Source organism: Bombus affinis, chromosome 12 (genome assembly GCF_024516045.1).
Source record: "Bombus affinis isolate iyBomAffi1 chromosome 12, iyBomAffi1.2, whole genome shotgun sequence".
NCBI lineage: Eukaryota > Metazoa > Arthropoda > Insecta > Hymenoptera > Apidae > Bombus > Bombus affinis.
Genome location: NC_066355.1, coordinates 11,412,553 through 11,439,346, shown reverse-complemented (window position 1 = coordinate 11,439,346; position 26,794 = coordinate 11,412,553). Strand labels below are relative to the sequence as shown.

Here is a 26,794-nt window from a genome sequence, read left to right as displayed (position 1 = left end):
CGCGTTTTGCACTGGCTGGCCACCATGTGACTACGAACCAATGCTTTTCCATCGCTTCCTATGCAGCAGACATCGTCGTGTTTCGCGAGGTTTTACATCGATTTCAACCAAATGTTTTTTCGCGCTACGTTTTACCACGTTCCACTTGTACGTTTCATGAAACGATATAAAGAAAACGTAGCTCGGAATACGAAAAATCGATATAGATAAACTTTTTTATTTACATTCATAGTTTTTACGTTTTGCGTACTTTCATCTTATCGGACACTGATATCGTTCTTATTTTCGGATTGTCCAAACGTAGTTATCTACGAATCAATGATGCTCAATAATTGTAACAGGTTATGTTTTCTCCTCCTCTTGTCCTTCGAATTGGTTCGCGATTAGTTTCGATGTTTGCATTAACGTGTGTTTGGTTGTCCGTTTCTATATGTTGGTAGCGACGTTTTTCACAGCGCTTCGTGTACGGGATTTTTTTAATTTATATTATCTTCATCGGCGGCTGTTTTCACGCGAACATAACAGAAAACAAGGTGGTAACGAATTCTTGAAATTTTTCAACACACAATGGTGTCTTTTGGACTTCGGAATCGTAACTTACTTTTTTAAACCATTCTTTTTATTCGCATACATTTCAGTAGTTCCATGCTATATATATATATCGTCATTTTGGAAAATTGCATGTGACGTCAAGATATGAACAAAATATGTTTCAAAGAACCGATAACCAATAGAAATTGAATTAGTGACTGATCTTTGACCGATAAACGTATTTATGATAAATATAATGTTTTGGATTTCGCTAAACTATCGACACAGTATTAAAATAATATTGGTAATAGTTGCTTTTGCAATTGACACATTTATTGTAAAACGATGAATCTGTCTTCTGATATCACCACGTTTAGAGCATTTAAAATAGAGCAATACCTATTTAAAGCCTATTCAACGAGTTAATTGGAGTACTTACGTTGATTCCTATTACCATGGATATGATCCTTTATTAGTGCTATGAACCTTTTATTCCGGCAAAGTAAACTTCTCTTTCAACACGATTACGCCACAAAATCATAAACCGAAGCAAAATCTTTCTAAAATTGTTTGGAATATGCATGTCGATTTTTATTGTTAAATATTACTTGCATATTCGTTATTACGGTTATCATTGAGAATATTTATTTTACAATTCATCAATACGCTCCTTTCCTTTAATTAAAATACTCAGGTTAATTATTATTATCATAACTATCGATCTTCGTTATGAGAGAGCAAAAGAATCTTCTAGAACTTTTGTCCTCCTAAAATATATTCCTACTTAAATGTCGGTATATTCTGAAATTCTGTGACACTTTATATCATTAGGGTAGCTCATGCATAATCATCGTCTTTTTATGACGATATGAAGATTACGGTATCGAAATGATAAGAAAAATGACTTTACCTCTAAATTCATGTTCTCATCCACAATTATAGAGCTATTTATCACTAACCGCTATTAGTATACAATTATTTTCCATTAAACTACACTTTTTTCTGTATATGTAGAATCATTTGAATAATTATGTGCCGACAAAGCGATCACTGAAAGACAGGACTGTAGCGGACGACAGTATTAAGAAGTGTAGACGCAACAAGGAATGTTTTTTCGTTACTTTTTTCTTTTTTTGTTTCACTCGATCAACAAGATCAGGAGAGCAAAGCTTTTCTTTCGTTCAATGTTAGTTCAAGGTTAAACTTCATCCGTTTTTTACTTTGGCAAAAAGGCTAGATTCATTTGCGTATACGTAAATCAAGTTGTCTTTGCATTTTATTTACTGGATACGTTGGAAGCTTGCACTTCCTGTAATTACACGCCCTTGAATCATTCGAAGGTCATCGTATGCGAGTTCACTGAAACTGAGTTTTTTGTTTTAAACAAAAACCAAACAAAACACGTCAGATCGGCTAACGTTTTCCTCCCGTTGCGTGATTTTATTAGATATTAATTCTTATACTCGATACAAATCACGCGAAATGTGTCTAAAAACTTTATCCGAATGATATCAAAGTAATAACGAGAATAAGAATCCATCGTAATACGACAGGCATCATCGATTTGTTCGTGAATCAATTTATTTATACAGTTGTTTAAAATTAAGCGAAAATAACAAACGTGGACAGCATAACGAACGAATAATAGACGTAGATCTATTTTCAAATCGAATCGAAGGCAGATTATTCTATGTTCGATATGCAAATCCCTTTGATATTTAACATTCTAAACGCTGCTCTATCTGAATAATAGAGCGACGTAGTATACGTTGGATAAGAACTCGATCGAAAAAACGTGCTCGCAAATATGTATACGACGATAAAAATAGAGGTACTTCTTTTGCAGCGTATTCCTACTGGTTCGGTTTAATACTTTTTCTCTGAGTGGTTCGATTCTGTATTGATCTTTGGATTAAAAAGCGAAATTTGGTTCGTCGATTGTTCAATTCGCGAATAACGGTGCGAATGTTTTTAGAGTAAACGGATTCCTATGACCTTTATATGGCTGTTTTATGTACTCTTGATAAAAATTCTCGTTAAACACGTGTTCGTCCGGATGACAGAAAATTTATCATCCGTATAAAGAGTAAATTATTTCTATATGGTTAAAAATAGCATTGGAACCCGCTATCAGTGGAATTTATTTTGGCAACGGATGATATCAGATGATTCAAAAATAAATATGATAATAAAATTATAAACACATGGAAACATGTTAGGAGCAAGCTACAAAGAATCATAAAACCGATACCGATAATCGCATGTGTAATCTACGCTTGTTTCGTCATTTTTTCAAGAAAAAATTGAAGTTCACGATAATTATTATTCCTCGGTATAAAGCGATCTCGCATACGGATCAAGATCATTGATCATTAACCGCGTCGAAACGTGCTGCGAGAAATCTATTTCTAACTTGAAACATTTTCTATGCCTTATCGAAATAAATAAAGTACAAGGAAGAGTAGCAATCTTAGTTTAGTTAATCTTTAACGTTACATTTGGCTATTGTTTTGCTCTTTCCATGTATTTCGTGAAACATAACAATTTATATGTATATACGCGTATAATTGGGATACGCGCAAGTATATATTAAGGGTCGCTTGTACAGCTATTTTCATAAGCACTCGTGGAAGTGACGTGTTTTGAAATACACCATTAAGGATGTTATCCTGATAGAAATAGAATACACGCTCGTCCTTCCTTTCGCGCACGTATTTAATAAGTTATCGATACATCATCGTCTCTTTGGGATTAGTCGGAGCAGTGATTTCTCGACGATTAAATATAGAAATAAAAGTAAAACTTTTAGTCGTATTCGAGTCGTTATTGGTATGTTTATAATTGAAAAACATGTAACAGCGAAGTAACTGCTCTAATAAAATCTCAATATGAATATTAATTCTGAGAAACGCTCGAATATCGATAGGTTTATAATTATATATATATATATATATTTCCATAAAATCATGGAAATCGTACAGTTTACATACAATTTCACGTATCGAATGGACCTGCTTTGGAACGTACGACGGTGTAAGTCGTCGATTTTGAATAGATACAGAGCACTTACATACGTTTCGCTTATTCACAGTTGTAATTAGATAAATTATAAGTACGAGTCTAACGAGATGATTGGATGTGCTTTTATTTCTTTTCGTTTACTGTATAATTTCGTATTATTGTATAATTGTGGCTAATCGTCTGAAAATATGACATTAATATCTCTTGTTCTACGTAATTACGCCCTTAATTACAGAAAGCGTCAATTCTTTGACCGTTATGTTATTCGTATATTCGCAAGGATAGCATTCGCGTATATATAAATTTCTAATAGTTGGACAATTTTTAATCGATAAATGATCATTTTCATCGATAAATGAGCTGGCATGATTCCACAGAAGTACAGGTGGCCCAGTTTCTAGAACCAATCCGTATACAAAAAAGTGAATAGCGTTCGAAGTATTCGTTGAAATATTCCACGTGAAATCGATGCGTAACAAGACAAATTTACTATGCCGGGTAGCCGAGTCTCGTGGAATATTCGAAGTGCACGTACACTGTAATCGAAACTGCAAGTCGTCGGCAACAAAAAGGCGGGATTTCACCATATTTCTGAAAACGCACTTTCACCGTGCTGAATTCCCATCGATTCTTATAAAACGAGGCAATCATCCTATCGCCGCCTGTGGGCGTTTCGACATAAGCTCAAGTTTGCGTACCCGACAAGTACTTACTCCTGACATTTTATTTATATCGTGTGTCAAGCTTCGTTGAAATTTCGTTAAAATGACGAAACAAGGAGTAAAACAGGAAGGCAGCGGGTAGATCTTGTATGAAAGAAAAACTTGTTTATAAAGTGCCGCGTAATATTAAATAGACATCAGCTTCTTTTATTTTTTATTTTAATAACGTTATAAATGGATCAACTTTGCCGTCGCGTATCTTACGCTTATCTCTACGTATTACGTGTGTTATATTTCTAACATATAAAATTTCTGCGTACCCGACACATTATTTAACGCAAAGTCACGACTGTTGTTGGATCGTAGCGGTCCAATAATTTCGCGTATCGCAACTTCATCCTCTTCGATAATCTCCTTACAGAACCATAAACCGCACGCGAATCGAAATATTCTGCATGAAAGGGAAGCGAAATCAAGCAATAAACACGTGCACGCGTAGAATCAGAATCGTGACAAAAATAGACGTTTCCTCGATGGTTCGGTCGGTGAATGTTAATACACCGTTTTGTCCAGCAATTTTGATGGCATAAGCAGGACGTGCTGTGATTGCAGAGCCGCGTGGGCGTGCAGATATCGATGCCGCGTGTATCGAAGCCGGCGCTTAGGCGAGACCCTCGCGGATTTACATTCCAAGTTCTAAGGCGGGCGCTTGATGGTAGGCGTTACATTAGTCTCGCTAAACACGAACGTCTTCCACTGTACCTGCATATATCCTCGTAATGTCGAATCGAGTACTATTCAAGATTTAATCGCGAATAAAAGCAACGTTAAATCAATAGGTGCTATTCAACTCAATAGCGGAGAATAAATTCAACGCAATTTGAATTTAATTCGAACCTAATCCGCTTGATTACGCTCGAACGTTGGCCCAAGAATAAATAAGTCTCGCTCAGATTCGAAACAAGATTGATTCAGGCTCGATCCTACATTCTTCTAAGATGGGTTTTTGAAATATAGAAATGGGTTTGCCAATGTAGAATTTTTAAGGCGTTCGTAGTATAAAATAATAAAGAAATGCGAATTCTGCATCACGCGTTTTACCATCTAATCTCCACAAACCATTTAATGCGAACGGGCACCGATTTGTTTATCTTGAAGCACCGTTTTTGGAAATTGCAATGTAGGAATGGCGAACGATCAAATATAATCGCGTGGGAGTGGAGCGATCGAAGTAGAAATAACTGTTTGTTTTCGTTCGGCATATTAGTTCGGAATATCGAAAATCTGCTTCTTCTTTGCATAAACATCGGACGGTTTTAGATTAAAGCGACACTTTAAGCGAAATAGATTCTATCCGTCGAAATAAATCGATCGTTAGATCTGTGCGACGATCGAAATAGAAATAACGTACAATTAAGAGGAGTAATTGAAAAATTATGTATTGTAATTTAGAATTGATCAAAGACTAAAGCAAACCGTATTTCTCTGACAATTAATTAACTATTATTTCTTGATAGATAATGAATCACGTTTCACTTCGTTTACGATAATTAATTTCATGCGCTCGCTACATCCTTCCTTTGTTGTGTATTAACGTTCTTCTAATTATATATATATATATATATATATATATATATGATAAAATTCATAGACTTTTATACAGGGTGATAAAATGTGATACTATCGTTTACAAGGTAATTTTACGTGAAAAAGTAAGTAGAAAATGTAAAATAAAATTTTTGCGACCAGATATTTTCGCGTTTTACGGACAAACCAGCTCGTACCGTTCTTGATTCTTCGTCAAAGAACCGAACAACACGCTCGTTGATGGCTAAAGCTGGCGTTAGACTTGCACTCTCATCAGACGCTTGCATACCACTTTCTAAGGCTGGCGCCTGTGGTAGGCGTGTAGCATTAGCTTCGCAAACGCGATACGTTTCGTTGCACCTCTGAGTTCACCGCGGTGTATTTTTCTTTTTCATTCTCACTCTCGGCCTCGTGCGCTAAAACTCCTCGTGCGTACTTACCACACGGATCGTTCCCTCTTGTATTTCTAAGCGCTATTGTGTCCAGTGATTCTTTTTTACTGAAACGCCACAGCGATAAAAGCGGCCACGTGCTGATAGGAAACGGTCGACCGATGGATCGTGGATTTGACTTTTACAAGACTTTGCGAGGCAAATAGTCGAGAAGAATACAACGACCAAAAGAAACGGACTTGTTCCCTTCGTTTCGCTATTTATCGTAGTAGCCATTTAAATTTAACCATTTTAGCCCGTTCGCGTAATTATTTATTTATCTCCTCTATAGAATTATCATCGTTTTTAGACATTTTGAAAGGTGCTCGTAAGATCGTCCATTAAAGTCCTGTCGATATGAACGATAACACGTTCATGTATCAAGTTTTATTATGTATCGTTAGGTATCAAGATCAACTACTCGGAAGGTAATTGAATTAAAATACAAAACCGTGCCACATCCTGCCTTTCTTTCCGGACGATGTTTCCCACCAATTATTACATTTGTAAACGCTCAGACAATCTTGCGAAGCAGGACAACTGTGATAATTAAGGACTTTGAAAAATGTATTAATACAACTCGTTCTGTTCGTGGAAAAAACACAAATTGTTCGATATTTCATCCGTTGCGTTCACTTTATTTCTATATGATAAAAGGTAAAAGTTTCAATTTGCTTGCGTTTCGAATCGAATCCCATCGTTGAACGTCAGATCGAGAAGCGGTAATTATTAATAACGAAGCTATGCCGTTGGTTTATTAAAATATTTCTTGTTGTTCGTGTGAAAGAGGAACGAAGGAGAAACGAGCGGCGGGAAGGAGGTAATCGATCGACGAAGATCACGATCTGCATTAGGGCTCGAGGCACGACCGGTTCGTCGCGAAGAAACGCGGTCGGCCGTTAGAATGGCGCCACGGAAAGCATTCCGTAGGCACGCGTTCGAGATTTGACTCGCATTTTGACATTGTGAGTTATACGCGATCGAAACCCAGGTCAGGAGCAGCCGCTAATTTTAGCCTTTGACTGCTTCGTTATGCGAACTGCGTCTTTTTCTTCCTTACTCTCTCTTTCTCTCGAATTTTTGTCTCTCCGATGCCAACGTACCCGATACGCCCGTTTCTGTTGCTTTAATTCGCGTTAGGCCGCGATTTTTAATGGACCAACGCGATCGTCTTGGAATGCTCTTCGCGCGCCGCCCGAACGCGGAATTAATCGCCTTCTGGTTACAAATTACCGATCGACCACCGTGCGTTCTTTCGTGGCACGTTACTCATTGTCAGTCGAAGAAGCGATACCGCGTTAATACCGATGTTAATCGATCGAATTGTATCGTCGCATTCTCTCACGAGTATTCCTAGATATTCATTATCTTTCTCTTTTTCAAACCAAACGTAATAACGTTGCTGGCAAAATGTTTTACGAAGGAATACCGGCGCTGTAGGTTCAACGTGCGAAACGATGGACAAAGTTATCGATCAACGGTATAAAAGGGAAAAATGGAATATTTCGTTTACGTATGGAAATAAGTTCTCGGGAAGGAACGATAAAACGATACATATTGGATTGGAAGTTGGTTCGCGAGAACGGATCGCAGACTAGCGTGATCGTTGGTGTGGGAAGTGCCGTGAAAAATAATACGTTTCAGGTTCGTCGAGTGCAGACTGCGTTCATGTCGGACTGACGTCATGGTTACGCGCCGTTGGCGAGCTAACGACCGTTTTCATAAAATCGCGCGTGTGCCCTGCAATAGGAGCGTGTGCATACCCGCAGGAAACCGCCTTCGAAACGTTCGCACCCGAGGCCGAATTCTCAAGGTCGTTGCACCGGGAGCACAGGCCGGGGCTGCACTTGACGCGCACGAGCGCCCTTTGAAGCTTCCACCAGGCGCTCCATTCACGCCCCTTCCTTCTCTTCTTCTTCTTCCTCCTCCTCTTCGTCTCTTTGTCCTCGTCTTTCCCCTTCTTTCGCTCTTTCGCTCTTTCGCACTTGCCGCTGGATCATCGTTAAAAATTCCTTCGGCGATTTATCTTCCTTAAGGATTGCGAAGGGTGAAGTAGGTGCTTTGCAGCCGATATAGGAAGTACAGATTAGTTTCCAAATGGCGCGAGTAATATATCGAACGAAATTGCGTTTCGTGCGATGTCGGATGTCGACGTTGAAGAATCTGGATTCGTGAAAGACGATAAGAGATACTCTACTATAATGCACGAGATAGTAATTTTGTAACGGTTAATAGGAAATAGATTTTTCAAAGTAATCTATGCAAGCGATCTGAGATTCGATGACGTTGCAGAGAAAGGAAAGAAAATAAGAATAAAATAATAGTCTTCGTTGCGAGAGTTATCTAATGACCGTTTGGCATCTATTTGCGTAAGCGGGGTTCATTCCGAGATCAGGTTTTCCTAAAAAGATAAGTGTCGGGTAGAAAAATTCTGTTCTACGTCTTGATCTGCTTTTAGACGAGAAATCATTCCACATACCATCGTTACAACGTTGTTTCTACGTCGTACGATCTTAATTCGAAATTCCTCGAATAATCTGTGATCTTTAATATTATTTATATCGAGCAATTAAACGAACGGTAGCGAAGCATTTATCGAAGAAAACAGATATTCTTTGTTGTATCGTGATGTCTACGGAAGTTTGATAGCGCGATAAGAGATCACAAAAATAGCAGAAAATACGCAGAAATAATTGTTAGATCACTGGTAGTCGACGATCTACGATAAATGACGATTAAATGACGCCCGGCTATGATATTTATCGGTTAACTATTCAACTTTTGCGCTTCTTTTCTTACGAGCAGAAACGTGACAAACCTGCGTCGCTTTCAAATCCCGATTGCTCGTAAAAAGATACAATTTTTTAACTTAAACCAACGCTTGCGTGTAAAGTTGAAACTTTACGATGTAAACGGTATCTCTGGGAAGAAATATTTCAGCGTTTTATCAGGAACGTTTGATTCCTCGCTTATCTGTAATTAACAAAAAGCTTACAAGCTTAATAAAAAGGAGCGGGAATTTAATTAGGCGGAAGAGCGATAAAATTTCGTGATTCACAGCTATGTGCGTATAAAGGGAAAACGCAGGATAGAAAGGTGCGTGTTTACAATTGATTAACAAAGAGGAAGTAATTACGTGTTATTAGCCGTACCATCGTCGGTTATTATTATTCAAATACCGATACGATTACGTCCACGAGCCTTTGCTTCTCAGAACTTCTATGGACTGATTAGATAGTAAACTAGAGAGAAGCACGATACACCTTCGAATTCGTTCGACGATAAACGAAAAAGGAAATAGGCAATCGAAAGACTCGTATGTTTACAAAGTTTCTTCTCCGCGAAATAACATCGACGCGAAAGAACGGTCGCCGATCCTTCTTCTTTCCTCTTCACGATGGAAATGGTTATTGCGTTGCAACCGACTCTTTAAAACAATTTATTATCTATATCTCGTTTAAAATCAAGCCTGATAGAACATCTAGAACATACGTTCGTATAGAAAGCTGATTAATATGCACTTGAATTTTCGCTTCGAATATTCTTCGAAATATGCTTTCTCGGTTTCGTATATACGTCGAATCTAATTTCATCGTTACGATCTGAGCGTGATAACTTACAAGACTGGATGATTTGTCAAAAGCAGGACGTCTCGTATATAAAATTTCTAGAAGAAGAGATACGGGGAAAAGGCGATTGGGGCACCTGCTACGACGCGACGTCCCATGGCGCTCTCGAGAATCTTATAGACCGGTCACACCTAGCTGCTTCTTCATTCTCCGTGCCTTTCTTCTATTTCTTCAGCACGTTCAAAACTCGTTCCTCTGTAACACAAGCGGATCTTTAATGGCCTCATTCAGTGCGCCTGATCATCGACTGTACCTTTTACGGAGGGCCATAAACAAATACTTGTACATACTTACGTGAAAATTCCCTAGTAACTTGATTTCTTGGTTTTAAGCGATTAAAATGCCTATCATTCATTTTCACCGTCCGATACATACTAGCGAACATCAGTTTTAACTTTCAACGATAAAATATTTCGCGATTGAAAAAGACCATCAACTTAATCGAGTTAATCTCTTTCGGTTTACTTTTTTAAATATTCCAACGAGTATTTTGCGTTGTTTTAAGCAGAAAAATGCCGTAATTTTGATTCGTCTAAAAAATCGTTAAAAATCATTTTTTTGAAACTTTCATTCGTATCGTATATTTTGTATTATATTCCCACACTTGGTGTAGCTACTACACCTACCGAAAACTTGTTTACAACTCGCAATTCTGAAAATACTTTTGAACGCGTAAACGTTGTATAATCGGAATATTTTATAAATATCTCTACATAATAATGCGACTTTCGCAAGAATAAGGCAGCAAATAAAATTAGGAATAGAATTAAAAACGCGTAAAAAGACCGCTATTAGTGTTGACAGTGTGGAAAGAAATATGTAGAGAAAAGATAAATTTCTGGGTGAAACTTTAAAAAACATCTTTTTAAACAAACAATTCCCTCGATACCGGTGAAATACTCTGATATTTAAACGTTTCGTATTATTTTATCGTTATTACCACGCTGCTCGAGTTACAACAGCTTCGATTCATTTATTTTCCTTCGCTACCATTTGCTTTGATATCTCACCGTTTCTTCGATTCCATTAAAATCGGACGGGCTTTCGGAGAAAAACGATTATAAACTGCTCTCATTAAATCGACATAAACCTTTGTACATATTTTACGATAAACAAATCAATATTTTTTATCTGTCTATACCTTTGCCGCGAACAACGATATTTTGTCGTAGAAATATCAAAATTTTATGGTTCTTATTGAAAAATTTACGACTATATCGAATGTTATATGTTTACATACATGTGTTACGTGGCTTTTTACCATCTTGTCGAATAGACGCCTCAGAGAAACGAAATATCGTATATCTCGTCCTGATGTCGGCACAGTTATAATTGCATTAAACCGTAAGTTCCTTTTCAGTAACACGAAGAAAATAGCTTTCGCGGCAAGTGTTTGGAACGAGCACCTTTGGAACACGCACCGTCATGCTTGTTCTAATAATACAACCGAGAAAGGACCACGTACCGCTACATATTCGCGGAGTAACACTTGATATTTGCAACGCGTATGAATAAGTCGTGTACGTTACGGCAACATATCGTTCTATCGAAATAATTAATGACCGCAAAACAAATAGCGTACACACGATAAAACGCTCTCAGAGCCGATTTAACGAATCAGTTTGATGAAACGGTGTAACGTTTTTTTGAAATCTGGTTCATCTTAAACGAGCTACACTTAAACGTTTTATTTCTTCATTTCCGCAGACATCCGTAAAGTTGATTAAAGTATCTTATTACGATAATCGTAAAATATGTTGAAATATGCAAGTAGCATATGTAAAGTATGAAAATATAACAAAAAATGTGCCAGAAATATATGAGATATGCAATGATAATAGTAAGTATATTAGAATTAAATTACAACTAAAATTACAGTGAACTACTATCACTTTTTTTATATCAGCTATAGATAGCTGATAATATTTATCGTTTCGCTTGACATCATATGGCGTAACTGGATACAACACAATGTAATTATTAATTACACGTTGTGAAAAAGCAATACGTTACGGTTGGCAAGCGTATGGTAGTTTTAGTTTGAGCCGTTTTTAACTTAACGTTATCCTTAAACGATTCCTTATGAGTCTTAATACCGACTGTATACGAGTCCACCTTTCCCGGAATCACCCTATACATTATTAATTATCACATTCCCGTGGAACTGCGTAGCTATAAATCATCGTACGATTAGCATATCAAACCGAACCCAACTAATCATCCGCGATCCGAAGTCGAAGAATATTTACGAAGGATCGAATATCGTCACGTTGCTAGTGGATGGCCATACAAGGTGCAAAAAGATTTGTATGCCGCCGTGTGGCTTCCTTCGCGTCGGTCTATTCATCCGGAACATGATTCTCGCGTTGGGACTGAACAGAATTTATATGGAAGTCGCCATCGATGCTTGCAAATAATCGGGGCCCTGTGACGCGCGAGATTAAGCCGCGATAATTGGACTATCGCGTCGTCGACGATCGTGTATGTACAGCTTGCTCGAGATTATTTATTGGAACGTGGTACCAGTTGGTATGAGTCACGTGGCTCTATTATCCTCTTCTCCCCGTCCTGTGGAGACGTCTTCTGGATATGTAAGTGGGCCTGAAAATAGCTGCGTTCGTCATGGTCAGTGACGACATCGCACTAGTGGGCCCAGTGGTTGGTTCGGTTTCGTTGGATTTTCTCGACGATTCGCAAAATCGTTTGCGATTCTGTGCAAAAGTCTTGGGCCATCTATGACGATCTTGCGCCACATGGACAACTGTATCTAATTATATTAGGGAATGTTTCCACGTGGTGTCATATCGAAACGAATATCTATAGGTTTAAATATATAAATTTTGTGTAATACAAGCAATCGGGATTAGAGGTTAACAAGTTTTTGCTTTCGATTTTGTCGTGTAAATATTTACATAACGCTTGATCAGAAAATAAATTTCTTTCTTATAATGTAAAGCATTCTTAGGTTTAGAGTCTACGTTTTATTTTAGAGAATATATTCTTATATGTCATGTCGTAAATTTTCATCTTTCGTGTTAGACGTTAATTTGAACGGGAGAAAAGGAAGGAAAGAATTTGTGACTCGATCATCGTTGGTAAATCATACCTATAGCACTGTCTCTCTATTTATCAAAATAGAACGGAATAGAATCTAGTAATAATTTATTATTATTAATCTTTCTAATTACTAGAAGTTTAAACACGCAATACGATTTATAACGGATGTTCGTGTCTTTTCAATATCGTCGAACGGCTAAAAATAATCTAGAAAACAAGATCGCTTTGAATTATCTCTTTGTATCCCATTATCGATTCGTGAGGGGCCACTAGATAAAAGAATCAAGTTCTACGTAAACGGAGAAATTCGATCAAATAATCTCTGAGCACGCGATCTTAAATAATGAATTGCAAATATATTTAATGGTAAATTTTGATGTACACCGAAAATTATTTCGCTGACAGCGAATATTATTTTAGTTCTCCTTAACGCTAGTAGTATAATCGCAACATATTTATACTTGTATAATATGTTACTTCCATTCATCAATATTTTATTTGTAACAAATGTATGCCGCACAACGACTAATAGATGAATAGTTCAAGGAATTTAGTGAATCACTGTTTATGTCTACATTTAGATGTCTTTCAGAATACCTCGGGTTTCTTTGAGAAATTATCAATTTATTTTAATATGGAAATCGTGTAATTAATCAACGTTCAGGAGTGATGTAACAACAGCAAGAAGATATTTCTTGGAAACGATACAAGAAAATTATAAATAATGCACTTTCATCGGATCACGAACCGGTCTCGTAATATTAGATTATTATATTATGAACAGATTTTTATGAATATTCATGTTTCGATAAAACTTGTGCGTTAACCGTAAAAATTGATAAATTTTATCTAACATATCATCGCTAACTGACTAATATTTATAATAAAAAGTTGAATAATCAAAGTAAATACAGAAACATATTCCTAAATCTGGCAATTTCTCATTTCATGTATACGTTTAAAATTTGTCATTTATCTTCTTTTTTTTTTTTTTTTGAAGTCAATGAGCTTTATAAACGTGCTTCGTACGGTCGAAATTTGATACCGGTGATATAAAACCCGTCGAAATATAGGAAACATAAATAATGATTCGCATTTCGATGTGTCGCTGTCAGAAGTCCGTATTTATCTTTTAATATTCCGTAGTTGCCCGTTGGACCATTGGATTTATTAACGTCGATTCAAAGATAAGCTTTAAAAGCTATTCAATGTAATTTCAAGAATCGGAATTTATTTGTTCGGTGTAAATGCTTCTACAGCTCCTTTAATAAAGCGCTCCAAATAGAGTTCTCATTTTAAAAGCTTCGGAAATTTCCAGCCCACCGTAATTCATGCGGCCCGCAAAAGAGAATATACATTGATCCTGAATCAATAAATTCGTGAAAGCCAACGTACAACAGGTTGAACCTTCGGCAAGTTTCCATTTACGGATCTTTTTTCGCCTGTCAGAAGCTTGCTACGCAGACATCCAAACTATACGTAGCAGCGTCGGCCCCTAATAAAAGTAATTTTATGGAGCAGGCGAATTAAAATCAAGTTTAATCTTCTGATGTCCTTTATTGATATATGTGCATATAATTCGAACGTTCCATGAACTGCCTCCCTTCCAGAGAAGACAAGGGCAAAAAGGAAATAGAAAATATAAAATGCTGGATAAACTCGAGACTTCCTAACGTCGCGCGTATCCTAATGGTTAATTAAGCTTACATTGAATTTCCTATTCGTCACCGTCGTTATATTACGGTTAATGAGTTGGTTAGTCCAGACTGAACAGGCCGAACGGGATGAACGAGACGTTGGGAATGGCAGCGGGCCTAACGTGCCAGTGATTTACCGTCCATAAAGTTTCGGAGTTCTATTTTTACCACCTCCCACCTCATCTGGAGCGAGAAGAAGCCTCCTTTACGCTCCTTCTCTGCTTGTACGCAGCTTCCGCTGTGACTGCAGCTTAGAAAGAAAGAGAGAGAGAGAGAGAGAGAGAGAGAGAGAGAGAGAGAGAGAAACGAGCAGAAAACGAGAGAAAACGAACAGCGAGATAAAGAGAGAAAGACAGACTTCTCTGGCCCACTTGCTGTGACTTGTCTCGTCGAGTCGACTCGTTGCACTCGACTCTGTGTTGAAACCAGTCGAGTGACGTCACGTATAATTAGTTCTTTGATTCTATCTATCTCTTTCTCTCTTTTTCCTCAACCTCTTTCACCCCCTTTCCTCACCCTCGACTCCCCCTGACTCCAGTGTCGTTTTTATCCAACCCAACGAGCCTCCGCCGTTCCTGCTCACAGTGATGTAATTGAATCACTCTAGAAGATTAGCAGTTTTAGATTTTGATAACGAAAGTTGCATAATCAAAGCTGTTTTACAAGTCGATAGTTTTATACGTATATACGTTTCAGCAATTTACGTCAAAAAGAATTAAAATTGTACGATAATCTTAACGTGCAAGCGTTTTATCGTTTAGAGATATACGCATATACTGTTCGGCAATCTTTCATCTAGGGACAAATTATCAGGAATTCCCTAGTGTCAACTAACAGAAGCAGAAACATTTTCTCGACACGCTGTTTAATGGCTTAACGTTTCCATATGTTACTCGCGACTGTCTGCGCTTTCAACACGTGTAAACGATAAATTTGGTTTGTTTTTCGAGATAGAATCGTTAAATAATGCCGATTTTCCTTAAAAAGAACAATTTGGTAAATCGATGTAGAGCGATGTTGTCACGTTGCTGAGAGAGAAACGGTAGAATCGATACGTTCAGTTCCGTCGATCATCGCATAGACAGAGAGTTAATTAAACAGGTGTTTTTCCAAGTGCCTACTAAAATGCCATCCGGTTACGCTACTGGCTGTCCCACTCTCGATGTTTCTCCTTGTCTCTGTTTCACCTACAGCGCTCCCTCTTTCCGTCTCGTTCCCGGTTTCGTTCCGCGACTGTTCTCCCCGCCACGCTTATCTCGTCGTGGCTAAAAATAGACCCTGTCACGGCCATCGGCGACATTTTAAAAAGTTAAAGCCGCACAGGCGGTCGGACGACGAGCTTCGAACCAAGCCCACGAACGAACGAATTAGCGCCTCCTCGAGATATCGTCATTGACCAGTGGCGCCTTCTCGCGAACATATTTCACTTTCTGCTCCTCCACCTGTTGCTCCCTGCAAATTGTGTTTTCGATCGCGCTCCGTCGGTACGTGCGAGATACATCGTGAATTCTCATCGGCCGATCCACTCTACTCTTTCGTTCTTCGCAATTGGAATCTTTTTCTTTTTTAACTTATTTCAGATTTCGAAACATATAATCTTGTTTTCCGACATTTTGTTTTCATAAATGTCATATTATCATACCCAGGACATTTAAAGTAAGCGGAAGACGAGGAATTTGAATAGCGAAATCGTTTATAGAAAACAAAATTATACAATTTGTCAAGTTAAGTCATTAATATCTAGTTATTTTTATAGATTTCGAAAAACAAAACAAAACTTATAAATTATTAGTTTTATCGAACGCAGGCAACGGATTATAATTCAGACGAATTTCTTAATGTTATTGATACTAAATTTATCGCTATACTATCGATACATCAGGCGATATTTACTCGAAGATAACGTTGCACGCGATAAAAGTTTGACACATATTTATCAACTAAAGTATTCGTCACAGTAGCTTTGTTTCGTATAAATTTGTTACACAAGAAAGCTTAATTTAACGATTAACGATCTAATCTGCGTTAAGATCAATGGATGTTATTAACGAAATTAATACACGTGCCTTTTCTTCTCTCCTGTTTGATTCAGTTTCATCCAACAAGTAGCAAGTTCGATAACAACGATTTTTGAAAAAGGAAAAAGAAAGATTCAAGTCGTTTGGTCCCATTTTAAATAAAGTTATTCCGTTTTAAGGAGTGTACGAATACTTTCTACACCCATTGTATATGTATGTATTTATGTACATCGGTCCAGTAGATCGAGGTCAAATGGACGGACCTATGAGACGAGAAATTACCTGTGTTCTTTGGTAACAGCTCGGAGACCAAACGTTACGTAACGTTTTAGAGGTACACGTGTAGGTGGGAGAAGGGAAGTTGTTCCATTTACCCGTGTCACTTTTGCCAATATCTAAAGGGGGGTCAAACTCTGGGGAGATGCCTTGGGCCATGTATCGCCTCGATTCGGCACACGTTACGAAATTTTCTATGTATCCATAAATATCATAGGATTTCGTACAGTTACACGTGTAACGAATATTACGACATTTATTGCAAATTGAATTTGCCGTATGACTTAGCTTCCTAATATCTTTTTATTTCGAAATTTGATTTGCCATTTCGATGTTAGGAATTAGCCGGATTGTCGTAGAAATTTATCAACGATCTTAAATCGAATATATCGTAGATTTCTTTTTATTTGCTATTATTTATAGCTTTATTCAATTTTTGAACCCTGTAAGGTTTGCGTATGTCATTGGTTCGTCGTTTGTCAAGGCTTTTCCCGTCTTCCGATCACGCTTTTTCTAAGTAGTCGATCAAGGACGTATAACTTATTCGTGCATATTTTATTTCACGCATCAGAAGTGTCGCTTTCGCTTTCCAACTTGCTCGACGAGGGAACGGGTTCGTATACTGTTACACTTTTCATGGCATGAAAACTTCCACCGTTAATTTCACCATTTTTTCGCTTTTCGTGCCATTAATTCCATGCAACGATTAACGTTAACTTCAATTGGTTTCTTCGTGAACTGCGACTTCCATATAGATTTAGTATCAAATTTGTCAGTGTCAACGGAAGAACAAAAGTTTACAACATATTGGCGAATGTACTACTGTATTAGTAAAGCTACTTGTTAAATAAATGCAAGAAGAAAATGAGAGAATATAGAGAAAGAGTGGAGAATAGAAAGAAAAACTGAAAAAACTGAAAGAACTATAAAACAGGTGGAGTTCCTTCGAAATACAAGAAATTCCACGATCATTCGGTAACCGAAAGAACAGCAAACGTATTAAAAATTGTAACAATATCAACTCATTAACCGTTTAACTAAACTCAAAGTTTTTAACAAGAAATGTCACTCGATCTAAAAGCGTAATATTCCTGGAGATAGCGTGGGCCATCGAGGAGTTTGGGAAAATTTTCGCTGGACTGATCGTGTCGGTAACGTCCCGGTAAAAATTTAAGTTCCAGTCCGTCTCTGGTAGCGGTTGATCGAAAAATGACGTGGATTCCAAGCGCGCGCTGGAATCGCACAAAGAAGGGTTGGCAAAGTCTGGCGAACAAAGGCGAACGAAAGCTGGGAAGAAGCGCTTTTATCTGAATATCGTTTCCGAGAGCAACGAACTTGAACGGTAAGCTGATTCCAGCCGCGTTCGTTCGATATTCACACGCATTTATCGCGTGGAATCGCTTCGCGTCGCAATAAAAATAGTCAAAGTTTTCATTAAAACCGTTATCGTATATACGTATCTGTTGGTGCAATGGGCTGATGCACTGGTTAAACCGTTTGAAAACGAATCGATTTGCTACCAGCTTTGGTATAATACGCGTTTCTCGGCGTATTACGGTTTAACCGTCCGTGAAGGTGTAACACGTTTACCGCTTCATCAACTGTGACATGAATACGACTTACGGTGGGTGAACTCTTCGCCGTTGATCTTATCGTAAAAAATATGCCCTGCTGCTTACGATGACTACATATCTTCGTCGGAATTGACTGGTAACGACATCGTAGGGACGTTTATGAAAAGAGAAATAAATCTTTTTTCTTTAGTAGAATTAAAATCTTATGAATTTAGTATAATTGGGAAATACGTAGTATGTGCTTCAATCTTTCAGCTATTCTCGCTCTTTCGATATAAAAAGGTAGCATATACCTTCGTAGCTACGTACCTTTAAGCGTGTTCAACGATCTACGATGTTAGAGTTTAGCATTTGCTTTAGATCGTTGACTCGTACAATAGTTTCATTGATCGAACGTCTCTTTGTATTTGACTAGACTAAGTTGGCAGTATATCAAGTTCTTTTATCCGATAGAATGAAACGATGAAAGCAAGAGAGTTATACAACGGAATTGTATATCTAAATTTAAAATACGTTTTATGATTGAACATCCAGTTTACAGCAGGATCCTGCGATAAACTCTTTCTTTAGCGAATTTAGCATCGAACAGTTTGATCCAACCTTGGCCGTCGATTAACCGTTTTCGTCGTCGCGGCGGGACGAGGGCGGCTAAGTACGTTTCTAATTGACCATTGGAAAATTTTTAATGTGTCTACCAATATTTCATCGTAGCGCGAAAATATTTTATCGCGTCGTTTCATCGACTACTCGAATCTATCTAATGTCATTACCGTGACGTTTGATGCATTGATAATTACGATTTGTTCATGGATAATAGCAGCTGGGAGATTTTTACTTATTTCTGCTAAAAAAATCTTGTCCGTTTCTCTGTTTCGGACGTTCAACTTCAAAATTTCCATATTTTTCAAACGAAATTCCATAGGCCTACGCCAATGTCCGATCGCAACGGATACGTCTCGTGCACGAGATTAATTTAACCATTTTATATCAAGGACCACGCCTCCTCGTTTCAACGTTTGACGAACCCCGATACTGTATCCTCGGTGATTCGACAACGAGATCCGCAGAAGGAACGATCGGTGAAATGAAATTTCCATCGCTTTCAAAAGAGAGGGAAATTGATACTTTAATAAAACGTAAAAATATGCAAAACCACAAAGAAGATCACATGGAGCGAATTCCTGGCCGATCAAAGGTGCTTGCAAAATGATGTCGGATTTCAGCTAACATCCCCCGGTGACCATTTGCGCGGCTGCGCAGCCGCGATTACGAAACGGAAATGCGAAGGTTTCGATGGACGCCGTTTAAATAATTCAAACGGGACGTCCCGCAATGGTTCGACGGTGTATTCGCAGGATCGTGGACTACGTGCAAACAAACAAACGAAACAAACGATCGTCTCGTCGTATTGCGTGGTGGATACGGTTTCGAAAAACGAGGCAAGGTCTCGTTTCGAGACCACGTACATTCTCGTCGGAACAGTGCCAGCGTTTTTCTGCAAAGCACGGGGTTTATGAAACGCAAATTCTACTCTTTATGGGCAACCGTGTCCAGAACTCGTGATTAGAAGTCGTGACTGGCAATTATGAATCGTTTCTAACTCTGTAATTTGGGACGAATGTCGTAGGATACAAATTTCGCTGTTTAATCTTTTCAATAGCATAGGCCCATGGGTCGTAGGTACTTCAACAGGTATTTTATAGTTGATAGACGTAGTCGTTAAATGATACCACGCGGTAAACACTGATATTCCATCGTAATAGTTTAATTTTGGTAATAAACGCAATTTAAGAGAAAGAAAAGCAATAAAACTTTACACCTGAATATAAAAAAACAGATACATATAGATGTATATTTCTAAAAATGGTAACGAGCAATTATACTCGCCTGGCTAATCGTTCATGTAGTAAAATCAATAATGGCCTAGAAGCAGTAATTTCTTATCAATGATTTTCCGCGGTGTTTCGTAAAGAAAAGAAAAACAATGAATAACTGCTCGGCTATTATGGACTTACAAAATCAAAATATACAATTCGCTGCTATATGTTAATTGCACATATTATATAAATCGTAAAACCAAAGAACGTTGCCCCTCTGTATAGTCTTAACTCATTTATTCATAAATTATTTACAGTTAATGAATGTATAGTGAAAAATCCTTAAAGGATAATTATAATCGAGTCCGCAAGATAATAATTATAATATATATTCATAAATTAGCATAAAATCAGGATAACAATTGTAAGATATTTATCTTTATTTCAAATTTGCTCAAACCTAAAATTAAATACCTAAACTTAGTTCTAATCTAAGCTGTCGTCCATCTATAACTCAGCGACACTCGCAATTAGTCGAGAGTTAATGATAATGCTATAGATACTATTAATAATCTTTTTTATTTATCGTACACGCGATACACTATAAATAGAAATCTCGTGCTTGCGAAGCAGCGGACGGGAAATGATGTGTTGCGATTGTGGTATTCACGCGAAAATGATAGATTGGTTAATGATTCCTTCGCTCGCTGGTATTAACGACCTGATACCTTCTTTTTATGAAAATCATTAAAAACCCTCGTTTTCTTGCCAACGTTGTTCTAAAAATAAAGGGATATCTTGTATCATTTGTGTCACTGCTCGTACGAGAGAGGCATTCTAATTAAGCCATTGATCTTGTCCCCTGTACAGGTTTTTGAAACAGCCTACTGTGTGATGTAACACGGTATAATAGTTTGTTCTTTCCTATTATAATACCACATGGAGTAGATACGTACCATTTCTTAAGTCGTGTATTAACTTATGTTTTTTCCCTGTTATACAACTTAGATACGTGTGTATACGTTCGCGTTTCTTGTATCCTTTTAAAACATGTTTCGATGGAACAGCTATCTCTAACATCTTTATACGCGTATAATAATTAACAAATTTTTGCAATTTTCTGACAACGGTATTAATATTTTTTTATAAGAATCGTTACATCTTTGGTATTTTTGGAGTCAGTAACCTTTCAGCCACTCTCTCTGCTCCTGTCAGTGTAAAAATAAACGAAAGAAGATGAGGTGTGAAGAAAATCGCGCACATAACTGAAACGTGACAGGCAACGACGTTAAGTGAATTTTTTAACCGCTTGGTACGTGATCATAGATATACGTGTAAGGTGTGTTCCTTTCATGTCACATGGCACCATAGAGGGTTGGTTGACGATGTAGCGACTCGTTGCGACTGCAACGATCCCTTTGCATTCCTCGGCGTAGTTTCGGTCGCGACGATCCGTCGGTCGATCGAAATCGGTCAGGAAAATCGGTGAAATTGCCCGAAAGAATAGATTGGATCGCCGTGAAGGCTGATCACGAATGCTAGACGAGCAATAGGCTAGGTGAAAGGGGACCATTTTCGAAATACGTCGCAGCCAGGTCGACGTGCTCGCTGCTAGTTTCGCGTGTGTACGCTAGCGCGTTCTGTGTTCGAGGAAGCGCGAGTCGCGATTATATCTCAAAAATAGACCGTGCGCGAACTCGAGTTTCTCGTTAGTCTCTCGCCCTACGCGATCGTAGTCTCTTCGGCTTGGTCCTTTCCGACCAGTTTCGCGTTCAACGTCTGAGGTGTTGTTTGCACCGTCTCGGTACATACCTCGCATCTGTATCCATAGTTCATATGTCGTTTTTTAAGTTAATTTAATAAACAGTGGCGATAGTGTAATGTATTTGATATATGAAATCACAGAGTATTCGAAATCCTTATTTCTCGTCCTTACGAGCGATGGTGGTTCGAGTAAAGTAACGCGGATTTAAAAGTTACAGAAGATACGATATTTGTAGATTCTTGTTCATTAATTTAACGAATAATGTTGTTAGCGTGGACTTGTGCGGTTTTAAACGATCGACCTAGTTATTCGTCGATTCTTCGAATTACCTTTACCGCGTGAAACAAATGAAACAGCCCCTTACCTTCGAAATAATCAATGACAAACCGCATTGTTTATTTCGTTGCTTAAATTAAATAAATAATCGTGTTTTATATTAAAACATTGGCGAATTTCTACATCAAATACGTTATCAAATGTGGTAAATGGAAAGTACCACGAATTAATATCGATTAATCTACATCGATGATCTACTAATTTGCTGTTAATTCGAGTCGCGTATAAGCTTATTGCATTTCATTAAAAGAAATTAAAGACAATTTTACAACGTAACACAATGGCTACTTACGATCCAGAAATTTGTTCCTTGGGAAATGCAAGGATTTGACGTTGAAAGTTGAATTGGAAATTTCTCTGCCCTTGGCATTCGATCATTAATCACGGGCACGGAATATCACATCGATTTCCAGGCCACCATTAAATAGGCATTAGCTACGTTTCATTATTAACGTATAATTAAGACAGTCCCTTTTTTACATCCAACCTCACGCTAATCGACGGTCATCGTTCACGAAGCATCGAGTTCTTTCGATCAAATCTACGGCCTTTCTTGTCAGTTCGACGGAGACTCTTGCAAGTGACGGTTCTACGACCAAGCCACTATCATTCGTGATCGATCGAACAAATCGATATCTATACGCGTATATAATTCCGTGTATGTACACAGTTATTAAATTTGATGTTAGTGATATTTATTTGTAAATTCATCGAACGATCGAGCACTCGGTGGAAGAATGCTACGATTGCACCATTTTATAATTTGAAGTTCTTGCGTTCAGAAGTGTTCAGTATTTTGCGAATAAAGAAGAGAAGGACAAAGTGTATCGTATCGAGAGAAAATTTGTTTAAAAATTATGTAAATTTCGTGAACATTGTTAATGATTTGTCAGGATCGTGTCGGAGAGGCGATTACGGTGACTCGTGGGGTTTTGTGCGAAAATAGTGATATTTCGTATAAAGATAAGGATAAAGATAAGGTAGCTGCCTTAAAAATAACGTTAGTGTCGTAGACATCGTCGAGAGTCATGAAATTTTCTTTGTTATAAATTTCAATCGATAAACTTGTAATCCAAATAATAATATTACACGTTTATACTAACCGCTATGAAATAAACGTAATATAAATTTCTATAAACGATTCGTTACCATTGCAATTTTCTTTCGGTGTATATTTATCGATTGTTAGCGTCTTAAATATTTTCTATTGTTTATACAACGTTTCGATATAATGTACAAAGTGACTGGAAACATTGCCACTTTACGGCGATAAAGATCTTCATTCACGTTATTCTTTTGTCCCTATCTCTATTGAAAATTATTCCCGCGATAATCTTATTCTACCTGTATCTTTTACAAAAACAAACAATTTTAGCCATATGGAAATATACCTACGTGTATACTTCTACGAACTTGGACTCATTGAATAGAGAATCCTAAAGATCGAAAACTTAAAACCAATTACTTCGTTGGTATTGGCGATTAGTTGATGAATTAAAATGGACCAGTTGGTTTTTTCTCGAATGATTTCAAAACAAACCGTTCGTTTCTAATACTAATCGAGAAAGAATGCTTGCTAAACACAGACAGTCGCTAAAGGTGTCGATCATTGTTATTCCATTCTTATTTTCGAAAGTGTTATGCCTACATACCTACCTCGGTACTATCGAGATGCTCAAGAACGCCTCGACGTTTGAAATTGCCATTATATAATCGCGATACCTAGCATCGTGCTTGAACAAATTGATGCAAAAGGTAAAAAATACGTTGTCCAATAAAACAGTCAATTTTTTTGTTACGCAATCTTTTTTAAAGATGATTACGTAACACGTTATTATAGTAACTTATAGTTTCTCGTTGTTTAACGTAAACCTGATTTCGCAGAAATATTTGCTTAGGTAAAAATGTTAGTTGCATCTCTTTCGTCTACTTTCGATTTAAAGGACGACGAATTTTCAATCGTTCTGTTTTAATAGCAAATAGCTGTTCCGCTGTATTTATGAAACAATTGAGAATCGTTATATCTTTGATGAAGTCGTTGAAAGCAACGGAGGTAGCGTAATTATTAGAACAATATCTAAAATTTACACTTATCGGTGTTGGATTTTAAGATAATATACAACACGCGTCCACGCTCTCTCAGCTGTCGGAGTCAATGTCAGTTTTAAAATAGATCGTTATCTTGAACGGGGATTCTAAGTAGTTCGATCGATTTCTAACACTTCTAATAATCTTGTGTAATTTGCCTTTCAGTCCAGTTACATGTCTATCGTGTGAATCGTACATTTCTAATTCATCTTCACCGGTAGAAATTCGATTTACTTGGCTTTCATTTGCTTTTGACGGCGATAGTATAGGTAGTATAAATAACATTTGGAAAAGATCATGTAGTCGAAAAAGGCTACCGTCTCATAATCAGCTGCCTAATCGTGAAAGGTGAATGGAATTGTTAGGAATCGTTTTCAAAGTGTGATACGAGTTAGAAAGTATGATAGTATATTGCAACCTTATCTTATTGTTAGCAGGTATACGATTTAAATTCGCTTCGTATCGCCGTTGTTTAAACAGATAGCTATCTTCGAAGATATAATATATCGGAGTTTCGATTGTTTGACGATACTTTTGCTTTCTAAGGATCTATATTTAGTTTAAAAGTACCTTTCCATACACTTGAGATGGAATAACTCTCCCAACGATCAAACACCTTTGAACGCTCGAATCTTGCCAATCCGGCAGAGCAAACGTTCGTTCCAACCCTCAGGAATCATAAAACTCGAACATGTAAAGAACGAACGCTTGAAAAAAAAAAAAAAAGAGAGAACGATTCGATGATAAACCGTCGTTAAACGAAACGTTGTCGGATAAAAAATATTTTAATGAAAAGACAAGAGAAACGTTTTAAAAATTACAACGTGTACTAAAAATGGTCCAATGAGAAACAGAAACCAGCAGTGGAAGTGGAAGTACAAGGACCGTCGAAGATAGAACACATAGGAATAAAGGGAATCATCGGAATCTCGGTGCATGACGCGTATATCAACTGCAAGAGGAAAATCTCAAGAACGGACGAATCTCAATTAAAGCGAACGACAGTCGGAAATCTTTCTGATCATGGATTCGATACGAGATCTGAAACGATTATTGTACGAGAGGACACAAGCTCTTAGACGTCGCGACGATGTGATCGAGATACTCGAGAAAGCATTGGAAGAACGGGATGCCACTATTCGTTACCTTCAAAACGAGATCGACAAGTTCCGGCAAATCGTCGATTTCAGTTTGGCCTCTGGCGCTATCGGGCCGGGTCAGAGATCCAAAAGACAGGCAATTTCAGCCGAACCACTTACCAAAGACACCCGGGTAATCGTCAAGTTTCAGAAACCGCAAAGGTACAGAATTCATCACTTTTTGTTCCGTTCTAACGCGATTTTCAGCTACTCGTTGCCGTGTATCAAGGAAAAGTTAACGTCTGAAATTTATCTGTATCGAGTGTAAAACAAACAACGACACGATAGAGTCCCTCTTGAACTGATTTTTAACTCCCTGTTTAACCATATTATCGTTCGAAGGAAAAAACATTTCACATTATCGCAAAGGAAACTGGCACGGTTCCTCGTGTTAAAGCGTTGATAGTCGATCTATCGAGTCGAATGTATTCGATTCGAAATTTCACACTAATATTGCACTAATCTATCATTGTTATTGATTCGAAGGCCATATATAGAGAGACCGATGACTCAACGATCACCGTACAACGTATCGTTAAGAGTGAAATTTGGTCGTTCCTTGCGCAATTTCGAGTCATGGTTTCACCTATACAAATCGCATTCACCGCGCAACTACGCGACAGGGTGTTACATTCGGGATACTTTTAATTCACGACACGTGCTTTCGTTAACTTTACCTGTGTTGTTTCTTAACTAACCTCTTTCATCGACAACTCTGTTCGATCGGTCGTAGGTAACGCTCGTGCAACTTTCCAAACGCTATGTTCTTTAAACTTTCCATTGTTCTGTTAGAGCGCTTAAACGTTTAGAAAACCACGATTTTGTCGTAAAGTAAGATTGGAAAATTATTTTGCTTCGCGATCGCGCTTTTAAGCAAAATAACGAGTAAATTCCAAACACGACTGTTTTATTTACTACTCGATTATTCGCAATTATTTATTACACGAGTCGCACATAGGATGATAAGTTTTTCTCTTGCAACACGATTCACATGGAAGAAAAAGAAGGTTGGAATAAGTCAGCCAGGAAGAAGTCGTAGAAATCTTCGTAGCAATTTTCGCATTAAATGTCTACGTAAGACGTTTAACATTAAGGATATGACGTTACGATGGTAATACTCGGGTTTATTTTGCAAGTGCAACATCAAAAGTACCGAACCGTGTTTA

At 37.7% G+C, this 26,794-nt stretch overlaps 1 protein-coding gene across 2 annotated transcripts in view; it reads left to right on the top strand.

The window, feature by feature from the left end:
- The window catches only part of LOC126922811 (cGMP-dependent protein kinase, isozyme 2 forms cD4/T1/T3A/T3B), a 55,085-nt gene that overhangs the window by 1,652 nt on the left and 26,639 nt on the right, over positions 1 to 26,794 (top strand). Inside the window, exon 1 of one of the 2 annotated variants that reach the window (XM_050735735.1) lies at positions 25,300 to 25,790. The exons of the other annotated variant lie outside the window; for it this stretch is intronic. Within the exon in view, the coding sequence (XP_050591692.1) occupies positions 25,513 to 25,790 (278 nt within the window). The 5' untranslated portion in view covers positions 25,300 to 25,512. Of the gene's footprint in view, positions 1 to 25,299; positions 25,791 to 26,794 lie in introns of those variants that run through there. 2 annotated transcript variants of the gene reach the window in all.